Here is a 22909-nt window from a genome sequence, read left to right as displayed (position 1 = left end):
CAGAGGAAATCAGCCCTTGACCCACTTCTCTCCTCACCAGCCCATGACCCCTTGTTCCTCAGCAGGCTGGGCCCTTTCCTGTGAGTGGCATCAGCAGGTCCAAACTTGAATCGTGTCTAAACTGTTTTCTGGATCTGAGGCCCAGACAGGGCACTGACTTGCGCAGCATCACATGCCTAGTTCAGCCCTGCTGAGACTCAGGCCCTGGGGTCCATAAACTCAGGCTTTGGCAGGATGAGCTTGGCTCTGAGAAACAGCTTCAGGGGCTCAAGCTTCATGGAGGAGGTAATGTGAGGGCTGAGGGTTCTTTTGTTTTTTATTTGTCTGCCCTGGGTCTTAGTTGAGGCACGCGGGATCTTCATTGTGGTGTGTGGGATCTTTAGTTGCGGCATGCAGGATCTCGTTCCCTGACCAGGGATCGAACCCGGGCCCCCTGCATTGGGAACATGGAGTTTTAAACCACTGGACCACCAGTGAAGTCCTGGGGCTGAGTTTTAAAGGTTCAATGTGGGGACATTCGATCCCTGGTCAGGGAACTAAGATCCCATGTGCCGCAAGGTGTGGCCAAAATGTAAAAATACAATCAAGGCTCAGTGTCCTGTTCACCAGGTAGAGAAGGCAAAGGGATCCTGGGTAGAACCAGTCTGGGGGGCCTGTTGGACTGGAGTCAGCCTACGTAGGGACCCAGGGTCAAGGAGGCAGGAGCTGAATCAGAAAGGGCTGTGAATGGGTGCACTAGAGCTCCTGGACTAGCAGTTCCCAGCACTGTGTCCCAGCTTTCACCTGGTGGACTGTAGTGAGGAGCCCTCACAGTGCAGGGTGGAAGGCTCTGGTGTGATAGATGTTCAAAGGGAGGGTGATGTGATTTGGGTGTCAGAGCCCTTCGGCTACAGGGAAGGCAAGGCCAGGGAGGAGGCTGTAGTAGCAGCCCCAGTGGAAGAGGTGGTGGCTGAAACTAGATGACAGCAGTGGAGATGAGAGGAACTGGGCACATTTGCCAGGACCCAGTGAGGAGGTGGACTCGAGTTGCTAGGGGAGAAGATGCAGAATCCACGGTGGTGGCCAGGTTTCTGGCTGGAGCCCCTGAAGGATGGTAAGGCCAAGGCTGAGATGGGGAGGGGGAAGGGCAGCCTGGGGCTGGCTGGGGTTCTTTGGAACACGGAGAGTTTGAGAGGCCTGAGGGATGTCAGTGTGAGATGTCCAGTGTGCTGGCGCACTGGAGAGAGAAGTCTGGGCTGGAGACAAGGATTTGGGACTGGTGAGCCATGAGCATGATGAGGTCACTCAGGGAGTGTGGGAAGGACCGTGAGAGGGCTTCTGGGGGTCACGGGATGTCACTTCAGGACACTGGGAAAGCCAAGAGCGAGGCACAGCCTGGGCTGGAGGACCTGGGCTCGCTCATTCCCCTCTGGGTCTCAGGTTGGCCACACTGCGGGCAGCTCTGCCATCAGTTTCCTCTGGTTAGCCTTCTCACCCTGCCAGGTCCCTCCTGGCGCTCGCCCTCGCCCCATTTACAGCGCCGTTGCTCCATCAAGCCCCACCTCCCCAAGCACCGCCCCGCCCCCCCCCCCCCCCCCCCCGGCAGGTTCGCCGGGGTCCTGACCTGGCCACCATGCTCGGGTTCCGCCCCTCGCGCGTAAGTACAGCTTGGCCTGGTCCCAGAGTGGTCCACCTGCTTCAGACCCTGCCCCCTGAACAAGAGCCTGGAGCAAAGCACGATTCGCTCGATGCTTTCCGGTTCGCCAACATTCCGCCGCCAGCTGGCATCTTTCCTCGTAGACACCGTCCATCGGAGTCTGCACCCTGGGCCTACTGTGTTCCTAGGGGACTCGGTAGATTTGCAGCACGTCCCACTGAAACCCGGTTGCTCCTGCCTTCACCCTCCCGCAAAACCCTGCGACGACACCGGCCTCAAGATGGGTTTTCCTGAAGCGCATTACCTGGCGTCCCTATTGTAGACTGCTATCCTTGCGCATGCGCACTAGCGACGGCAGGCCCTAGCGGGCCACGGCCTCTGGCGACCCTGCTTTACTGCGCGTGCGTCGGGCCAAGCCGGAAGTACGTCCAGTTCTAGTCCCTCTGGAAGTCGATTTGTTTTTGTTCAGGACTCCTGGGCGCGCGCGGTGGTGGAACGGCGGCTTCGGATTTAAGATTTCCTCGGTGCTCCCAGGGCAAGGTGTCAAAGCATAGACCTTTACCTGGCACCTCCCCTTCCCCAACACATGCAAACACTCCCTCATCCATTTACGGGATGAAATCCAAACCTCTTAGCCCCGCGTTCTTTATCTTTCACAGAATGAACCCATCGAAACTTTCAACGTCGTCTCTCTTACCCCGCTCACCTACAAACGCTGGCTAGTCCCTCTGCGAAATCCACCCTCCTCTGTTGATGTAAGACCTGAAGCTAGCGTGGCCTCTGTGAAACCCTTCCTGAAAATGCTCCATCCCCACAGCTGCTGGGCCCTACCGGGCTCTCACTAGGCTGGGACCTCCACCCACTCCCACCCCCTGGCTGACTGCTCTCATCCACCGGCTGGTATCCAGGGGTTTCCACAGGCATCCTCGGACTGCAGGCTCCCGGATGGCAACGTATTCCTCCAACTCTGTATCACCAACGTCCAGCCTGAAATGACCAGCAAAGAGTGTGCTGTTTGCTGAAAGAAGGCAAATCTCTGGCCAGCTTGGCAATGAATTTATTAGTTCAGAGTAGAAAAAGCAATAGTCTATAAACGCTTTGATTCTTCACTAAAAACTGAGCCTTTTGACTGGAGAGCAGTCAGCCTGCTCTCCCCCTGACCCTCCAAACAACTCGCCCTACTACTAAGGCACTTGAGAAAAGGGGGAACAGAGCAGTCTCAGAGAGAACCTCCCTGGATCCTGGAGAAGGCCAGTGCTATCCCACCAGTTCCCTTCAACCACAGCCCAGCAAGGAAAGAGCTGGCAGAGCCCTCTGCAGGGTAGGAGGGCCAGCCCCTCAAATGCTGGTGGTTTGGCACAAAGAACGCCAGCACCACACAGGGGCTGGTAACAGGGGCATTATTTTGGCTCAAGGTGTAAGTGAACCCACGATTTGAGGCAGACACTTGGTAATAAGGCTTTGTGGCCTCAAAGGCCATAGCTCCAGCCTGTCCCTCTCTCTAGGAGAGTACTAGAAGCTGGAGGGTGGGGTTGAGGGACCCCAAAATTCCCTATAGAGACTGGAGCTGAATATCAGGATAAGGGAAGGAAGAGTTTGAGTTTTCCCAGCTCTCCCCTTTCCAGAGAAGTTAATGCTTCTGCTTAAGCACCTCCAAAAAGAGAGAGACAGCTACTGCCAATAGAAGAATAAAATGCACCCCCCTCCCCAGAAAGACATCACCCAAAGAAGTAGGGGGCAGCTGGAGAACACCCCCCCCCCCCCCAGAATCCGTAAGTGCTTGCTTTGGGAGGGCTTGCAACCCAGTGCTCTGGGCAGGGCAGGGCAGGTCCCTGCCCTTTAGGAGCTGATCTGACTCAGAAGGGCTGAGAAGTCCATGTCCGCAATGGAGGAGAAGTCTTCATCCCCTGAGAGGAGGCCGTTGGTGAGGCCAGAGGCTCCCAGGGGAGTGGGAGCTGGGTCAGGGGGCCTCTGGGACCCTGTCACCAGACGAGTTATAGCCTCAGGGTACTCCATCAGCATGGGCTCAGCTGTATGGGGGGCCATGGGTACACCCTGGTTCAGCAGCTGCTGAAACTCAGAGTTGTCGACGGATGCCAGGTCTGTGAACACGGCTGGATCTGTGCTATTGCCGAGCAGGGCCCCCAGGTCTTCATCAGCGTCAAACTGCAGCTGCAGCAGAGCCTCTGTCAGTGTCCCTTCCCCAGCCGGGTTAGTCTTGGGGGCAGGTGGGGTCACAGCCTGAGCAAGGCCTGGGGCTAGGACGGGGCCAGGGGCTGGGGCCTGGGCCAGGGCTGATGCCATGGCTGGGGCAGGGGCTGGGGCCTGGGCCAGGACTAGGGCAGGGGCCGGTGCCAAGGCCGAGGTCTGGCTTGGGATCTGCCCAGAAGGAAAGACCATGGGGGAGAACTCCTCAAAGTTGATGGTGCTGAGAGATGGTGTAAAGGGATAGGGCTGGGGAGCTGGAAAGAGAAACAGAGAGGCAGGGGTCACAGAAAGCCTCAGAGGCCCACCCCAGCCTCTGGACCCCAGCTGCTGTCAAGACTGCTTAGGTCAGTCCTTCTCTGTGCGGTCACGGCCAGCACCCTAGCACCCTCCTCTTAATGCAATCTGCCCTCGCCTGTAAGGTCCAGCTCTAGCCGCAACTCCTTGGACCGTTCCCTGTCTACCCTAGCCCACAAAACTCTCACAGCCTTTCAGAGGAAGGGACGCTGTCAGAGCTGGCGAAACCTCATCATACAGCTGAAAGACCAAGCCCTAAGTGGGCCTGGGCCCCAGCAACACCCAGTAAGCAGGGGGTCGTCATTCTTCTTTGAGCCACGTTTTGCTACTTCAGAGGTGATTTTTCTTGTTGCCCCACCTCAGTGGGGGGCTGGGGGCAGAGACTGTGCATTTTTGAAACTTCTGTATCTCAAGGTCTCCAAGGTCTCCAACGTGGGGTTTAACTGGCATAGGGGTTCTCATCCCCAAGAGGCTGCTGGTTCCGGGGCCACACCTCCAGAGCCTCTGATTCCACAGGTCTGTTAGGGGCCCAGGAATCTGCATCTTCACCGCTTCCCTGATGGCTGTGACACAGGCAACTAGGCCTCAGGCCCTGAGAAACAGGAGCCCAACAGAGAGCAGCCTTCAGACGTCTGCTGCTGAGACTGACTGCTCATCTCCCTCCCAGAATGGGTCTAAACCACGCACTGAACAGATTTGAGCCTATAGTTCTGGTGGGGCAACCTTAAGGAAATCCTTACGTGGCTTGGGGACGGAAGTTGAGCTGCGGGAAGGCACAGCGATGCGCCGGGTCGGAGGCCGGTGGTCGGTGGGTCCTGTGAGGCGAAGTCTGGGTCAGTTCATGGCGCCCAAGGTCCCCCTTCCCCCGCCTTCTCTCTAATTCTCCCACTGCCCCTCTTACCATTGAAAGGGCTCTTTTTCATGATGCTCTTAAAGGTCTCATACGTTCTTTTGCGTTTCTCCTCAATCCGGTGACGATCATCTGGGAAAGTAGTGGAGAAAAGCGGGTCTTACTCTCCCCAGTTGGACCCCCAAAGCTCTCAAAGGACCCTTGGGAGGTAGGTGACGGGACAAACTTCCCGAAGACCCTTTCTCCAAACCTTCTCAGCCAATGAGAAGAGCTGTGTGACTCTGTGACACTCAACAATTGTAAGAATGGGGACTTCCCTGGCGGCGCAGTGGTTAAGAACCCGCCTGCCAATGCAGGGGACACGGGTTTGATCCCAGGTCCGGGAAGATCCCACGTGCTGCGGAGCAACTAAGTGTGTGCCCCACAACTACTGAGCCTGCGCTCTAGAGCCTGTAAGCCACAACTACTGAACCCATGTGCCACAACTACTGAAGCCAGCGTGCTGCCTAGAGCCTGTGCTCCGCAACAAGAGAAGCCACCACAGTGAGAAGCCCGCGCACTGCAATGAAGAGTAGCCCCGGGCTTCCCTGGTGGCGCAGTGGTTGAGTCCGCCTGCTGATGCAGGGGACGCGGGTTCGTGCCCTGGTCCGGGAAGATCCCACATGCCACGGAGCGGCTGGGCCCATGAGCCATGGCCACTGAGGCTGCGCGTCTGGAGCCTGTGCTCCGCAATGGGAGAGATCACAACAGTGAGAGAGGCCTGCGTACCGCAAAAAAAAAGAGTAGCCCCTGCTCGCTGCAACTAGAGAAAGCCCGCGCGCAGCAACGAAGACCCAATGCCGCCAAAACAAAACAAAACAATTTTAAGAATGCCATGGCTTTGTGAGAAGACCTCTGTTACCTCAATCTGCCCTCTGAAGGCCACACAGGTACTCCCAAGTCAGGGGCACAGCTGACATCCTTGTTCCCCTCCAGCCTTGATCAGGCCTGGCACTGTGCCCTCTGCTCTCTGGGGCAGCCCAGGCATGACAGACCAGCTTAAGACTTCAACAGACTCTTAATCTTCTCTCTGATGGTTTCAGAGTTCAGTCTGAAGCTTTCAGAACTTTCTAACTACTGCTGCACTTGGATAACCCCAGAGGAATCAACGCCAACAGTCCAAAGCCAACCTCACCATCTCACCTCAGACACCTGGTTCTGGTTCTTTCTCCTTCTGTGTTCCCTCCCTACCTCTCTGCCCTGTCCCCAAACCTTGGACACATCCTCAGCATCTTCCTCTTTCTCACTCCCTACCATTCAGCCCCTAGACACATATTTACCAAGCACCTACTGCGTGTCAGCCTCCGTTTGAGCCACTGGGATATGGCCCTGAGTAAGCAGACAAGGTTCCTGCTCCCAAAGTTGACATCCTGATGACAAAGGGACGAAGACACAACCACATACAAGTGATAGGAGCTCTGAGGGAGAGGCACAGGGTGATGTAACACCACCAGAAGATCAAGGAATCTAGTTTAAAGGTGTCCAGGGAAGCACTGGTGTGAGCCCATCGCGTGAAGATCTGGGGGCCGAGCATTCCAAGCAGACGCAACAGCTAGAACACTGGTCCCGAGGGGGACTGGGCTTGCTGTGTGTTGTACGCAAAGGGCCCGTGGGGCTGAGAGTCCCCGAGGAGGCCAGCAGTAGGTGAGACCGGCTCGCTTTGCACTCCCTCTGCAAGGTTCACATGGCGCCTCCTCTCCCAGGATGACCAAAACGTCTTCCAAAATGGCCTCCCCACCCCGAGTCTCCCGTCTCAGATCCTCTGCACGCTGCTGCCAAAGTGAGCTTCCAGATCTGCTCGTGTCACTTCTCTGCTCAGAAACCTTTGGTGGCTCCCCACTGCCTTAGGATGCAACCGTGGATGAATGCCTAGAGTCCAACCTTCAAGGCCCTTCTGGGGCTTCCCTGGCAATCCAGTGGTTAAGACTCTGCACCTCCACTGCAGGGGGCAAGGGTTTGATCCCTGGTCGGGAACTAAGATCCGACATGCCACGTGGCACAGCCAAAAACAAAACAGAACAAACAAAGAAAACCAGCCCTCCTGCCGGGGCCTGCTCACCGCCCACATCAGCTCCCCCCTCGAAGCTGTCCCCAGATGTGCTGTGCTGGGCACCCTCCTACACCCGTGCCCTTCCAGATGCTGCGCCACCTGCCTAGAAAATGCACTTCTGGGTCTTTCTCCAACTCAAATGGCAACTCCTCCAGGCAGCCGGCTCCAGCTCCCACGGTATTTTGCACACACCTCCATTTCGCACGTTACTCTGTAACTTAAGGCTCTGTTTTGCATGCGTGTCCTCCTCATGTGCCTGAGTTTCCAAAGAGCAGGGCACATGTCTCATTCATTTTTGTATTCAGATTACCTGGCACAGGCCCTGGCACCAAGTGGACACTCAGTGATTATGTGTGGAATGAACTGATGGCCGTTTTGGGGGTTGTTTTCTAGACTCTATTAGACAGTTCCCAGGGCAGGAAACACTCTCAGGCTGGATGACGGACTTTGAATAAAGGATCACTCCAGCTATTCCTATTTGATCAGATACCCGAAAGCCTTGACCAAACCATGGCTGTGTGGTAGTGATAAGAGAGATCCGGTGTGGCAACAGGACCCTGGAGCCAGATGGCTTGGGTTCAAATGAGGTCTGCGTCTGCCGACTCACTGAGTATGTGACCTCAGGCAGGTTAGATGCTCACTCCCACCTCAAAAGGTTCATTAGAGAATAAAATCAGGTAATTCGCTGATATGCCTGGAATAGGGCCATGCCCGTAATAAGAGCTCAGTAAGTCTTGGGTATCGTTACTATTAAATGAGGCAAGAAAGATAATCTGATTACTGTGTAAATCCCCGCCCGACTCCAGCTTCTGACCCTCACCTACAGCTGCCACATCCAGGCCTGGCCTCACTCCCATTGGCTGGAGCCCAACAGCCCTGCTGCTACCCTCCCCAGCTGGGTACCTGTGTCTGGCAAGTACTGGAATTCCATGGGTTCGCTGAGCTCCCGATCGGAAGGCCGCCGCAGCTGCATGGAGACGCGCACGGGGGCCTGCAGGCTGGGGTCCGCATAGGGGGGCGTCCGGAACACAATGGCCACTTGCCGGTGCACATCAGCTTGTGAAAAGGAGCCTCGGGCCTCCCAGCCTGGTCCCGTGAAATACACCTCGATATCCTCTGCCAGAGATGGGGTGGCTTCGTGGGTCACCGCGCTCAGCTCACCCAGCCCGCCACCCCCTACAATTGCTGCTACTTATCTCTGGACATACATCGCCCTACTGTCCCCAAGGTGTTGGGGGAGTGTCTACACCAGTCCCCTGACACTCACCCCATGTCTGCTCAGCCCTGCCCTTCACCTCCTGATCCAAAGAGCACAGCCCTCCTCCCAGGTATGTACCTTTCTGCACCTTGTCACACAGCAGGAAGATCTCATCCCCCCCAAGGCAGCTCCCGGAGTTCCGATTCACTCGGCAGATCTTGAGCTCGGCAGTGTTGGGGGCACCTGAGGGTGTGGGAATACGGAAGGAAGCCCTGAACCACCGGAGGTCTCCTGGGCTGACCTACAGGAAATGCAAGGCCCCTGCCCAGCCCAGAGCCTAGGCTGTCCAGAGCTTGCTGACTGTACCTCTGCAGCCAAGGTCCGACCATTCCCACTGGCTCCTCACCCCAACCAATTCAGCAACTGTTTATCTGCTAGCACCTACTCTGTCCCCAGCTCTGTTCTAGGCCTGAAGAATACAACCACGCACAAAACCTAAACGTCTCTGCCCCCACGGAGCTCACAGTCCAATGTGAACCAAGGGGATCACAACTCCTCTTTCTCCACCTGACCCAAGCAATCTTCAAGGCCCATTCATACCCACCCTGGCAATGACCCCTTCCCGCCTGACCCCCCGGTTCATCCTGGTTTCTGGGCCTCGGGGCTCCAAAGGCCTTTTATTTTCACTCATCCTGCTGGCTACTTAATTAAAGACTGCAGTTGATCTACGTCGGCCCCATTCATCTGTGAACTTCCTGTGAGCTTTCATCATTGAATTATTACTCTCTAACATTATCTCATTTCTGGGAGTTCATTTCCTGGAGTCATTAGTACAGTTCTGGGCATACCACCCTCTTATCACGTATTGGAAATGCCTGTCTCCCATCTGACTCCCTGCCAGCCTGGAAGCTGCACCTCGAGGGCAGCTCTGGGTCTTCTTTGCCTCGTCTCTCCAGCCAGCACAGTTCTGGGCACAGAGGAGATGATGAATCCGCTGGATGACCGGACGAAGCCAGAGCAACTTCTGCAGGCCCCCGTGCCCGCCCCCACTTCCTCCTCACAGGTCCACCCCTCCTCCCTGCCTGCAGCTCCCTGGCCACTCACGGTTGTCAAAGATGGGATGAGAGAGGGCAGGCGACAGGCGTAGGGGCCTGCCTGCCGGGTCCCGCACCGTCACCTGGAAGCAGAGCCGGACAGCATTCAGGTCGTAGTCCCCACGCTGCTCTTCTACGGGAACTGCCAGAAAAAGAGATGGTCAGGCGAGCCTGGGCAGGGGATGGAGCGGGACGTGTGTGTGTGCAGGGGTGAGCTCTGGGTTGGGAGGGCTGTTTGAGGGCATGTGAAACGGTAGGAGCCCTAGAAAAGGAGGAAGAGAAGGTTCTAGACCCATCACTGACTCCACTTGTGACCCTGGATGCCACGTTCCCTATGTCCCCTCTCCGGGTCTCTTTCCCCAGTGGTAAACAGCAAGATTCCATCTGTACTGTGGGTCTTGGCCAGCGAGGGACAGATGAGGGGAAGGTGGCCTCGGGGCGACAGAGGCTGGAGGTGCTCCAGGCAGGTCCAGGCCTTTGCCGCCGCCGCCCTCACCTTGGAAGGGGTTGTTGTTGGTCTGGATGCGCTGACTGATGGCCTGCTCCAGGTCCCGCTTCTTTACACACTGGATCCCCAGGTTCTGGAAGCTGAGGCCCCCCCGGGCATCAGTCCCACTGTCTCCAGAAGAGCATGGGCCCTCCTGCCTTGCCCACTCTGCCCGTTCTCCCCCACCCACTCGCCAGGTGAGCACTTCGTGCTTAAGCCCCTTGAATGGTCCCCAACCATGCCACCGTGAAAGCCACTCCCTACTCTGGCTGACAAGGCCCTGTGCCCTGGCACCTGGCCCCTGTGGCAGTCCCTGCCGGCTCCCTACCCTCTGCCACAGGGGCTTCTTTCCCTTCTCCAAACACATGAAACTCATTCCCACTTCAAAGGCTTTTGCACCCGTTCATTCTGCTGGGCGTGTTCCTTCGGTGCTTCTCTGCTTTCCCACATTTAGGTCTTACCTGCGAGAGGCCCTTCTGACCTCCCAATCCAAAGAAATGAGACCGGCTCCTTCGCCTCCCCCACCTCGGGCTCTTCTTCCAAACTATTACTGCTTTACTTCCATCACTGAAATGGTGACTCCCTAACAGTATCTTGTTTAGTTATTTGTATATTTATTTATGGCCTGCCTCTGTCAACTAGTATGTAAGCTTCAGGGGAGACCGGTGGTTCAGTGGTTTTCTTTCCCGCTATGAGAGATGTGACACTGAGCGACTCGCCTTTCCAGCCACAGGGGTTAGGGGTTCAGAGGTGAGCAGGGACCCATTCCTTTTCCATGGAGCTCACAAGGAGCTCCTCTCCGTTTGAGAGAGGAGACACAGACAATTTCAAGACAAAAGAATCTGCTTGCAGAGCTGGGGACAGAGCAAGGAGTGAGGAATTCTGTCCTCCCTCCAGAAAGGAGTAACACTGTAACAGCTACACAACTGCCCCGCCTCTCCGCCTTCCGTCTCACCACCACCCCTGCCACCCATGACAAGCTCACCTGTGGATGCAGCGGTCCGGGCAGAGCTCAGCCTCATAGAAGCCATCCCGGCAGTCTTTCCCCACAAGCTCATGGGGGTGAGGCCGGTGAGGGGGGTCCTTGGTCACCAGGGAGATGCGGACTGTCCCTGGCCCCGTGTAACCATTGATCTGTCCAAAGTACAGAGAGAACCCTAGAGGCTCAGAAATTCCAGGCTCACCTCCCAGACACAGACTGTGTGGGCCTGAACGCAAGTCCCTCCCATACTGACTCAATGTCCCCCACCCGGGCGCTGTGCTGACCTTGATGGTAGGGTGGGTCTTGGTGGTATCTGTGCTCCTCTCGCCTGGGATACTGCCTGCTGAGCGGCCCTCACACTTGTAGCGAAAGCGCATGCCCCGCTGCTTGGGCTGCTCGATGATCTCCACATAGGGGCCGGAGGCCTGGGCCGGCTCTGTGGGGGACACGCGGGCCAGCCCCCATCAGATGGCTGACCCCATTGCCCCTGGCCCTGGGGAGCTCGTCCCAACCCACTGAGAAAGGATGGCCCACTTACCCGCGGGGAAGATGAGGGGAAAGAGGTCTGAAAGGAGAGGGAGACAAGGGTCAGCACAAGCCCACATCCTGTCCTCAGCAGGGAAGGCCTGCTTCCCCACAGCGAGGAGATGGAGCCAGGCCCCTTCCCAGGGACACGGAGTCGGGGCCTGACACCTGGAACCTGCAGGGAAACTAAGGGGCAGGGGTAAAGGAGCCAGAAGCACCTGCTTCCTGAGGGAAGCCGGGGATGGGGCCTCCCTCCACCAGGGGAAACTGAGTCAGGGTCTTTTCTATTTTCATAAGTTAAACCAAGGGAGGGCACCCTCACCCCCCATCCCGAGAGGAAACTGAGTCATATACATTCCCCCCTAACGAGGAAACTAGGTCGGAACTGCCCCCCCGGACCCCGGGGGGAAATCGAGTCAACGCTCCCCCCACACCCCACACCCAGAGGGGAAACTGAGTCAGACCCCCGAACGCCCAACCCCGCCCCGCGCCACCATCCGGCCGGCCGCTCCCTGCGCAGCGCCCATCGGCGTAGGAAGGGTCGGAAGGCGACGCAGGGCCTCCCGCCGCGGTCCCGGCGGCCCCAGCGCCGCCACCCCGCGGGGTCAGAGGTCGCCCTCACCGTCCATGGCCGGGGTCCCGGGGGCGGGGCCGGGGTCGCAGCTGGGCCCGCGGCGCGCGCTACAGCAGAGCCATTCGCCAGAGGCGGAAATGTGCTGCGCGCGCCCGCCGCCGCGTCACTGCCGGGAATCCGACCGCGCTTGCGCGCTGGGTAGCCGCCGCCGCCGCCCCCGCCGCCCCTCGCGAGGGTAAGGGGCGAGTGAGCGCCACGCGGAGGACCGGGAGGCCGTGCGTGGCGACGCTGTTGTGGACCGGGAGCCAGTGCGCGCTGCGCGGGGCACCGAGAGGCTGCTCGCTTGGGGCCCGCTCCCGGGGCTGGCGGGGCGGCTCGGCTCGTCCCCGAGTTCGGGCCCCGCCTGGAGGGCGGGGCCGGCGATTACTCACAATGTTTTTAGGGGATTTCGGGGCCCCCTTCCTCCGATCCGAGGAGTTTGGTGATGTCACCCCGAGCCGGGTCTGGAGCAAAGCCAGGGCTGCCGGGCTTCGACCGCCCGCCTTGCGCAGGGAAGGTCTCGGGCCTGCTTTGCCCTCAAAGGCCAGGTGGCTGAACTCCTCACGATTTCCTAGTCGATAAAAGTGCTGCTCAGTGCTTCTCGGTGGTTGTTGCCGCAGAAGCACTTTTTAATTTCCCGTCCTCCCCAATCTGGCTGCAAGGAGGGGAAAGGGAAATGCCCGGGCCTCTCCACCTGGCAGTGCTTGGATCGTGGGCTTCGCGGATCCTGCTGCACGCTAGGGTGGCCCGAGGCTCCGCGCCGCGTCCGCTCCCACAGGCGAGCCGGGCCCAGGCTCATCTGTTTAAGATCACCCACACTGCCGGCCCTCGGGGGCAATGGGAGGGCAGGGGCACCCAGAAGTAAATCTCTGGAGCCTCGTCTCTGCAACCTGCCGCCTCTGTTTTAGAAGGTCCGGGACCCCCAGGGGCCGCTTGAACCCTCAGGGTCACGTCCCGCCCCCTGTCTCCCCAGGGCTTCCTCCTGGGGTCCAGCCGTCTCCCAAAGCATTCCCACTAATTAAACGTCCTGTAACTCCTCGCCAGGGGTGCAGCGGTCCGGGCAGAGCTCAGCCTCCCCCAAGGCCAAGCCCAAGGCACGTTCGAGCGGGGTGAGGGTGGGCCTGGAACACCGCGCCCCCCCACCCCCCAAGGCGGCTTCCTCATCCCAGAGTGAGGATGCTCCATGGCAGGCGGCAGAGTCTTCCCCAGATGGAGGAAGACTTTTTATTTTCTCTAAGTTCGTTCTAAATTAGGGAATCATGTGGGAATTGGAAAAGATTGGAAATTCTGACTTTCTTTCCCAGGCTCTAAAAAAACAGGAAGAGAAAAGTGAAAACAGTTACCACCCCTCCCACTCATTTCAGTTTCTCATGTGGCTGCCCGGATTAGAAAAGTCACCTTACTTTTTATGAGGAGGCAGACGTCAGGACGACAGAATGGATTAATTATAATCCTTTTAAAATTATTTATTTATTTATTTATTTTTGGCTGCGCTGGGTCTTCCGTTCCTGCGCGGGCTTTCTCTAGTTGCGGCTAGCAGGGGCTACTCTTTGTTGCGGTGCTCAGGCTTCTCATTGCAGTGGCTTCTCTTGTTGCAGAGCACAGGCTCTAGGTGCGAGGCTTCAGTAGTTGCAGCACTTGGGCTCAGTAGTTGTGGCTCTTGGGCTCTAGAGCGCAGGCTCAGTAGTTGTGGCACACGGGCTTAGTTGTTCCAGGGCATATGGGATCTTCCCGGACGAGGGCTCGAACCCTTGTCACCTGCATTAGCAGGTGGATTCTTAACCACTGTGCCACCAGGGAAACCTATAACCTTTGATTAATGATCATTGATCAATGATCATTGATCCTGGCATGATCCTCTTTTAAAAATTTATACATGTATAACTTTTAACTTTTAAATTAATATGTTGAATTCCAGTGTACCCACTGCAAAACTCAAGAGGCTGGATAGAGCACCAACAGGACTTAACATCTACCCACGTGTCCTCACCTGTTCATCCCCTCCTTATCCCTGTGTCTAGCATGCCATCATCCAGAATTCTGTATTTGTTATTCCTTTGATTTTTCTAAAGAAAAAAAAAATTTAAGAAAAAAATTATACTCACGTATACATGCCTACACAATGTCATGTTTGGTTTTGCTTAGTTTTGAACTTCCATGAAGAGAGTATCATGTTATTTGTTGTCCTTTGTTATTTGCATATTTCACTCAACACCTTACTAATATTTGTCTGTTTCATAGTTTATTCAGTTTTTTACTGCTGTATACTATTCTGTAAATGTACCACAGTTTTTTATTTATTCATTCTGAGGATGGCCATTTGGGTTTCCAGTTTGTTGCTATTATAAACAGTGTTGTTAAGAACATTCCTGTGAATGTCTCCTGTTACACATGTATCCAGAATTTTCTTGGATATATACCTAAAAATGATTTTTTTAGAGTATAGAATTTCTCTTTATCAGTTTTCAGAATAATGCCTTGGTTCTTTAACATCCTCTAAAATTGATTAGTAAGCATTTAAAAATATCTTAATGAATGCATGGATTTAAGCATATTTGATGTGCTTTAATCTATTACAATTTTTATTGAACTTCAAATTGTTCCATCTTTGGCCAGAATACATAAATAATTCCTAAAATTCAACAATCAGAAAAACCAAACAACCCAATTTAAAAAATGAGCAATGGGACTTCCCTGGTGATGCAGTGGTTAAGAATCCGCCTGCCAATGCAGGGGACACAGGCTTGAGCCCTGGTCCGGGAAGATCCCACATGCCGAGGAGCAACTAAGCCTGTGCATTACTGAGTCTGTCTGCACTCTAGAGCCAGCAAGCCACAACTACTGAAGCCCGCACGCCTAGAGCCCCTGGTCCGCAACAAGAGAAGCCACTGCAATGAGAAGCCCGCCCACCACAACGAAGAGTGGCCCCTGCCCGCCGCAACTAGAGAAAACCCCAGTGCAGCAACGAACACCCAATGCAGCCAAAATAAATAAATTTATAAAAAATAAAAAATGAACAATGGACTTGAATGGACATTTCTTCAAAGAAGATGTAAAATGGCGAATAAGCACATGAAAAGATGCTCAACATAATAGCTATCTGGGAAATGCAAAGAAAAGTCACACTGAAATCCTACTTCATACTCATTAGGATGGCTATTATCAGAAAAACAAAACAACAAGTGTTGGCGACGATGTGGAGAAAGTGGTTTCTTTGTACATCACTGATGGGAATGAAAAATGGTGCAGCTGCTGTGGAAAAGAGTAATCCTCAAGAAATTAAACAGAATTACCATATGATCCAGCAATTCCACCTCTGGGTATATATACAAAACAATTGAAAAGAGGAACTCAATGTTCATAGCAGCATTATTCACAATAGCCAAAAGGTAGAAGCAACCCAGATGTCCTTGAACAGAGAAACAAAATGTGGTATATACATACAGTGGCATATCATTCAGCCTTAAAAAAGAATGAACAGCAGAAACTAACACAACATTGTTAGTGAATATACTTAGTGCCACTGAACTGTACACTTAATCATGGTTAAAATGGTAAATTTTGGGCCTTCCCAGGTGGCGCAGTGGTTGAGAGTCAGCCTGCCGATGCAGGGGACATGGGTTTGTGCCCCAGTCCGGGAGGATCCCACATGCCGCAGAGCGGCTGGGCCCGTGAGCCATGGCCGCTGAGCCTGCGCCTCCGGAGCCTGTGCTCCTCAACAGGAGAGGCCACAACAGTGAGAGGCCCGCGTACCGCAAAAAAAAAAAAAAAAAAAAAAAGGTAAATTTTATATTACGTATATTTTACTACAATAAAAACAAATCTCTCAGTGATACCAGACAATTACTCATTTGGTCTGTCTCATACTATACACAAAACACTCAGAATAATGATACCAACTCTACCACCAATAATGTGATTAAATACAGAGTATATTTTTACAGTTCTTGTCCTTAGGTTACATTCAGTTTTGTTTTTGTTTTGTTTGTTTTGGTACATATCTATTACCAAGTTAAGGACGCTCCTTTCTAGTTCTAGTTTACTGCATTTATGATAAATGGGTGTTGATTTTTTTTTTTTTTGGCTGCACCGTGAGGCTTGCGAGATCTTATTTCCACTACCAGGGATTGAAACTGGCCCCAGCAGTGAAAGAGCTGAGTCCCAACCACTGGCCTGCCAGGGAAGTCCCTGGGTGTTGATTTTTTATCAAATGCTTTTCCTGTATTTATGGAGAAGATTCTTCTTTATCTGTTAATGCCAAGTATGACATAGATTTCCTAATAGTAAACCGTCCTGTATTCTTGGGATAAACCTAACTTGGTCACAGTGTGTTACATTGTAGAATTTGATTCACTGATATTTTAGGAGGAAATTTTACAACTGTATTTGTAAATAAAATGGCTGTAGTTTTCCTTTTCTTCCCCATCCCCCTGGCCTTCCCTAATTTTGGTATGAAAGTTGTACCAGCCTCATAGAATGACTTGAGGAAAAATCCCCCCTTTTCTATTCCCCAGAAGAGTCTATGTAAATTTGGAATGATATATTACTTGCAAGATTGGTAAAACTCACCAGTAAAATTGACTGTGGCTGTTGATTTCTCTGCAAAAGATTTTATTTATTTATTTTAACCTTTCATTATGAACATTTTCAGACACACTCAATATTAGAGAGAATGGTGTAATTAACCCCCATATAGCCATCCTTCAGCTTACATAAGTTATCAGCTTTGCTATTTTTGTTTCATCTCTCTCCCATTTTTTGGGGGGTGGGAGAGTATTTTAAAACAATCATTATATTGACTCATAAATACAGAATTACGTATATCTCCATATAAGGATTTCTTTAAAAAATAACTTCTTTGTGGGAAAATTTTAAACTACTATTTCAGTTTCTTTAATATATTGGAATATTTCGTATTTATAGGACTATTCCACTTTTCCGGAGTTAATTTTGAAAAGTTGTGTTTTTCTTGGAATTTATTTTACCTAAGTTTTCAAACCTATTGGCATGAGGTTGATGACAGTTTTCTTATCTTTTTCATATGTGCTGTAACTATAGTTATGTGTCCCTTTTCATTCATTATGCTATTTATTTGTACTTTCTATTTCTCTGTAGAAGTCTTACCAGAGGTTTTTCGAGAATCTTTTCATATGCTTATTTGCTATCCATATATCTTATCTAGTGAAGCATTATTCAGATGTTTGCCTTTTTTAAAAAATTGGGTTATATGTGGTTTTCTATAGTCTAAATACAAGTCCTTTGTTGAGTGTATGCTTTGCAAATATTTTCTCCCAGTCTGTGTCTTGCCTTTTCATTTTCAAAATAGTATTAGCTGCAGAATAAAACATTTTCATTTTGCTGAAGCCCATTTTTTTTCTTTTGTACTTCTTACCTTTTGTGTCATGTTTAAGAAATCTGAGCCCATCTAGAGATGAATGGATAAAGATGTGACATATAATGGAATATTACTCAGCCATAAAAAGGAATGAAATCTTACTATTTGCAACAACATTGATGGACCTGGAGGGTATTATGCTTAGCGAAATAGGTCAGACAAAGACAAATACTGTATGTTTTCACTTATATGTAGAATCTAAAAAATAGAACAAATGAATAAATATGACAAAACAGACACAGATTTACAGATACAGAGAACAAACCCAGTGGCTACTAGAGGGGAGAGTGGTGGGAAGAGGGTCAAAATAAGTGAAGGGGATTAGGAAGTACAAACTGGCAGTTATAAAATAAATAAGACACAAGGCTGTAATGTACAGCGCAGAAAATAGTCAACATTTTATAATAACTTTGTATAATGTGTATTCTATAAAAATATCAAATCACTATGTTGTACACCTGAAACTAATATAATATTGTATGCAAATACACTTCAATAAATTTTTTTTAAAAAGAAAGAAATCTTTGTCAAACCCAAGGCCACTGTGATTTTCTCCAATTTTTTTTTTCTAGAAGCGTTACAGTTTTGGCTCTTACATTTAGGTCTATCTATTTCTTTTTCTTTTTTATTTTTTGGCTGCCCTGCGCAGCATGTGGCATCTTAGTTCCACGAAGAGGGATGGAACCCATGCCCCCTGTTTTGGAAGTGCAGAGTCTTAACCAATGGACCGCCAGGAAAGTCCCATTTTTTTTTTTTAAATAATCCATTTCGAGTTAACTTTTGTAGATAGTATGAAGTATGGGAATGCTTCTTTCTTTTTCTTTTTTCCCTGTTTTTCATACAGTTATTGAATTGTTTCAACACCACTTGTTGAAAAAATTATCCTTTCTCCATTGAATTACTTTGACACCTTGTGAAAACCAACTGACCATATATACATGGGTATACTTCTGGACTCTTTATTCTGTTGCATGTATCTATATGTTTATCTTTACGCCAATACCACAAAGTCTCAATTACTGTAGCATTAAAATATATCTTGAAATCAGGTACTGTAATCCTTCAACTTTCCTCTTCTTTTTTTTTCAATCCTTTCCATTTTCTTATAAATGTTAAGATACAGCTTGTTAGTTTCTACAATTGGGGGAGCATTGACATCTTAACATCAAGTCTCTCCATCCATGATCTCAGGTATATCTCTACCCTTATTTAGGTTTTCTTTAATTTATTTATGCATTTTGTTTTGTAGTTTTCAGTGTATAGGTCTTGCACATCTTTTGTCAAATTTATCCCTAAGTATTCAATATGTTATGGTATTTTAAATGTTTTTAAATTTATGATTGTTGCTAGTATATAGAAATATAATTTATTGTTGAATATTGCAACCTTGCCAAACTCCCATTTTAGTTCTTGTAGCTTTTTTTTTTTTTTTTGAGTAGAGGGTAAATTTCTTAGGATTTTCTACATAGATGATCATGTTGTTTATAATAAAGGCAGCTTTGCTTTTTGCTTTCCAATTCAGATAGCTGGATACCTTTTAATTTCTTTTCTTTTTTCTTTTTTTTTTTACTTTATTGTACTGGCTGGAACTTCCAGTACGAGTTTGATTTAAAGTGGTAGCAATGGACATCCTCGCCTTTTTTCCAGATCTTGGGAGGAAAGCATTCTTTTTCACTATTAGTATCATGTTTGCTGCAGGTTTTTCCTCTAGATGCCTTTAATCAGGTTGAAGAAGTTCCTTTCTATTCCTACTTTTCTGAGAGTTTTTATCACGCTGATCAAATTTTTAAAAATTTATTTTATTTATTTTTGGCTGCGTTGGGTCTTTGTTGCTGTGCGCAGGCTTTCTCTAGTTGCAGCAAGCGGGGGCTACTCCATTGTGGTGCATGGGCTTCACATTGCGGTGGCTTCTCTTGTTGCAGAGCACAGGCTCTAGGTGCACAGGCTTCAGTAGTTGCGGCACGTGGGCTCAGTAGTGGCACACGGGCTTAGTTGCTCCATGGCATGTGGGATCTTCCCGGACCAGGGCTCAAACCCGTGTCCCCTGCATTGGCAGGCAGATTCTTAACCACTGTGCCACCAGGGAAGCCCAGGGGTTCTTTATATATTCTGGATATAAGTAGTTTTTCAGGTATTTGTCTTGCAAGTATTTTTTCCTTGTGGTTTATCTAATCATTTTATTAATAAGTCACAGAAAGAACATATGGAAAGCATGGAGGAGAGGTAATATATTAAGAGATAATGGGGGCTTCCCTGGTGACGGAAGTAACAAAATCCACACTGGCAGGAGTAACAAAGTCTGATTATAATGAGGAGGTAGGATTCTGTTTCACAAGGAGGACAGCGGAAATATATCTGGAAATCAAGAGATTCACTGACAATGCCTATTGATAAGTATGTATGGGCAATTGCAGCAGCCACAGGATGACAAGGCTGAGGACTGGGTTAACCCACTGGGCTAACAACCAGGTTCATGGATTGGATGATTCAATATTGTTAAGACATCGGTTCTCCCCAAATTTCTCTACAGATTCAGTGCATTCTCAATTAAAATACTGGCAGAATCTACAAAAGATTCTACAAGTTGATTCTATAATGTATATGGAAATGCAAAGGACCTATAATAGACAAAACATCTTTGAAAAACAAAGTTGGAGGAATTACATTACTTGATTTCAAATTTTATTTTAAAGCTAAATATTGGAATTTGATTAAAGAAGGTTTTTTTGTTTTTTTGTTTTGTTTTTGTTTTTGGACTTCCCTGGTAGCACAGTGGTTAAGAATCTGCCTGCCAAGGCAGGGGACACGGGCTCAGTCCCTGGTCCGGGAAGATCCTACATGTTGCAGAGTAACTAAGCCCGTGCGTCACAACTACTGAGCCTGCACTCTAGAACCTGCGTGTCACAACTACTGAGCCCGCATGCCACAACTACTGAAGCTCACGGACCTACAGCCTGCATTCCGCAACAAGAGAAGCCACCGCCATAAGAAGCCCACGCACTGCAATGAAGAGTAGCCCCCGCTCGCAGCAACTAGAGAAAACCCGGGCACAACAATGAAGACCCAATGCAGCCAAAAATAAAACAAATAAGTAAATAAATTTTTTTAAAAATAGAAGGGTTTTTTTTGAAGGACTTCCTTGATGGTCCAGTGGTTGAGACTCTGAGCTTCCACTGCAGGGGGTGTGGGTTCGATCCCTGGTAGGTGAACTAAGATCCTGCATGCTGTGTGTTTCAGCCAAAAAAAAAAAGAAGAAGGGTTTTTTGAAGTAAAAAAAAAAAAAAATGCTGCAGTAACCAAGAAAGTGGGATATTAGTATAAAAATATAGATAATGATATAAAGATATAGGTAAATGAAGCTAATTAGAGAGACCAGGAAGGGACCTACATATACATGGTCAATTGATTTTTGATGAGGGTACCAAGAAAATTCAATGTGGAAAGGTGAATCTTTTCAAAAAATGGTGCTGGAACAATAGGGAGGGAGAAACAAAACTGAATCCTTACCTCACACCATATACCATAAGTGGTTTCTTGTTTCTGCTGATATTCACTCACAGTAGTTTACTTTCATGTGTTTGGTGGTGGTTGTGAGATCAAACAATCCTGTAGGCTTACTTGGAAAAGCTTCCCTCCATGGAGGGTTTGTTTCTGCTTCTGCTGTTAGTTCAGTGGGGGTGGGAGCCATAGGAGCATTAAGTTCATTTTAGGACTAATTCAGCCTCTCTTGTGGGTTTAGCTCCAAGTGGGAGTCTCCAAATCAGTGTTTTAACCTTGTTCTTGTTCTGAGAATTTTTAGATGTTGGTCTAATGTTAATTATGTTTGCTAAATATTTTAAAACTACAACTTTATTGTCATTGTTGATAAAATTTCTGTTTCTACAGATGATTCACTTTGTATTAACATAGATTTTAATAAAAACCATTTAAATATTATCTACAAAACAATCTAAATATTTCTTTTGTTAGATCTGGTTGTTCTATCAGAGAATAAAACTAGTGCCTGAAACTCCCTGCTTAGGTAAAGCACTTAGAACCAAGTTATCTGTCAGTTCTCTGACATGTATGAGGAATCTCTGCACGAGTTATGGACTTAGTATCTGTTTCTATAACTCTCCTAAAATGACACCTTCCTTACCTCTGAATATCGTCCTTCCAGTGATAACTTTAGTGTATGAATCAAAATTCTATCAAACTAGAAAAGTGCACTCAGATATTTAATGAAGGCACTGTCAGACACTTTTCTGGCCAACCACCAGTTGATTTACTTTACATGTGCTCTGTCCTAGTTCACTGGGCCCTGGGCACCAGCTCCCCCTCACTTCACCCGGCCATCTGCGGCACAGTAACAATAGCTAACGTTTGCTGAGCATTGGCTGTGTGCCAGATGTTGAGCTAAATGCTGTATATGGCTGATCCTTTGAATCTAATGCGTATAGCCAGCCTTTGAGGTGAGTGTTTTATCACTAGGATCTCCATATTACAGATTTGGTAATAGGTTCAGAGACATTGGGTAATCTGCCCAAGGTCACACAGCTTAATGGAGGGGCCAGGATTTAAATCCAATTCTGTCTGACTCAAGAGCTGACATCTTGTTGCAGGAACCTACCGCAACGTGACTCGGGAGCCAAGTCCTAGATGCAGTGGCTGGAAAGACTCACAGGGACCCTTCAGTTCTGCCTTGAAGCAAGTCATCTTCCCTTCAGGCCCACCTCTGGCCTCAACGTGGTCACTTCAGGCTCACAGCAGCTCTGTGCTCACAGCAGCTCTATGCTCACAGCTCTATGCTCACAGCAGCTCTGTTTTCTCAAGGTCCTTTGTGATGTAGGGTCAAAATCTGTCTGCCTTTGGTTTCCATGAGATGGTCAGCCATCTGCCCATAGAGCCTTACAGAAGACACTAGCCTGCTCCCCACCCTAGGAGATCCCCTCAGACCCAATCCCCTTGACCCAAGCAAGGTATTTACTGTGGACCCACAATGTGCCTGGGACAGAACAGTGAGAAAGGCAAAGTTCTAGCCCTGGTGGAATTGACATTTTAAAGGGAGAAATAAAAAGTTCCATTTTGACAGTGACACACTCACCCACCCACCCCTTCTAGCCTTTCTGGATCATTGCAGATTTCCAGATTCGAGACCCTTTGGAAATGTGGTCCTTGGTGAGGTAACCACACAAGGGACAGGGCCATGGGGCTGGCTGTGCTGATCCGGCATGAGATGCCCTGACTTGGGGCTTGGAGTGGCCATAGGTCCAGGGCAATCCCAGAGCTTCACTCTGTTCAAATCTTGGCAAAGGAGGAAAGAAAATCCTGCTGCTTCACTGCCATTCACCAAACAAGCAGGCAGCAAGACAGGCTCGATCCACTGCCCTCCCTACCCTCCCCAAACTCCGAGTTCCCCTTTCCCACCCCTGCCAATGTGTCCTGCACCTGCCCCGCCTTCCCTAGCTAGAGCCCACACGCACTTGTGACTAAACTCATATTCTGCTCTTCTCCAGCCCAAAGTGTGCTTGCCTGTTCTCACTGCACTGGCTCCCCCCG

The 22909-nt window shown here is 50.1% G+C and overlaps 1 protein-coding gene across 6 annotated transcripts; it reads right to left on the bottom strand.

Annotated features, from left to right (window-relative positions):
- Positions 1 to 2265: 2265 nt before the first annotated feature.
- On the bottom strand, positions 2266 to 12545 carry RELA (RELA proto-oncogene, NF-kB subunit). 6 transcript variants are annotated; one of them, XM_067748368.1, is made up of 11 exons: positions 11986 to 12360; positions 11377 to 11403; positions 11123 to 11274; positions 10842 to 10990; positions 9866 to 9957; positions 9380 to 9511; positions 8414 to 8518; positions 7981 to 8193; positions 5040 to 5120; positions 4879 to 4953; positions 2266 to 2623 (listed from the first exon to the last, which is right to left on the bottom strand). In XM_067748368.1, the coding sequence occupies exons 1-11, from the start codon at positions 11990 to 11992 to the stop codon at positions 2523 to 2525; spliced, it is 1134 nt and encodes a 377-aa protein (XP_067604469.1). In that variant the 5' UTR covers positions 11993 to 12360; the 3' UTR covers positions 2266 to 2522. The 6 variants fall into 6 exon arrangements, with proteins under 6 accessions (XP_067604469.1, XP_067604467.1, XP_067604465.1 ...); XM_067748366.1 differs by lacking the exons at positions 2266 to 2623; positions 11986 to 12360 and adding exons at positions 2674 to 4098; positions 12369 to 12545; XM_067748364.1 differs by lacking the exon at positions 2266 to 2623 and adding an exon at positions 2674 to 4098 and having other exon boundaries at positions 11986 to 12358.
- Between the last annotated feature and the right edge of the window lie 10364 nt (positions 12546 to 22909).

This window comes from Pseudorca crassidens, chromosome 9, assembly GCF_039906515.1.
Source record: "Pseudorca crassidens isolate mPseCra1 chromosome 9, mPseCra1.hap1, whole genome shotgun sequence".
NCBI lineage: Eukaryota > Metazoa > Chordata > Mammalia > Artiodactyla > Delphinidae > Pseudorca > Pseudorca crassidens.
This window is presented reverse-complemented; position numbering and strand designations above follow the sequence as displayed.

Coding starts and splice junctions, on each gene's coding strand:
- RELA (XM_067748363.1), bottom strand. Junction 8,519..9,379: donor TCATCCCATCTTTGACAACC/GTGAGTGGCCAG, acceptor CCACACCCTCAG/GTGCCCCCAACACTGCCGAG. Junction 8,194..8,413: donor GTGTGACAAGGTGCAGAAAG/GTACATACCTGG, acceptor CATCTCTGGCAG/AGGATATCGAGGTGTATTTC.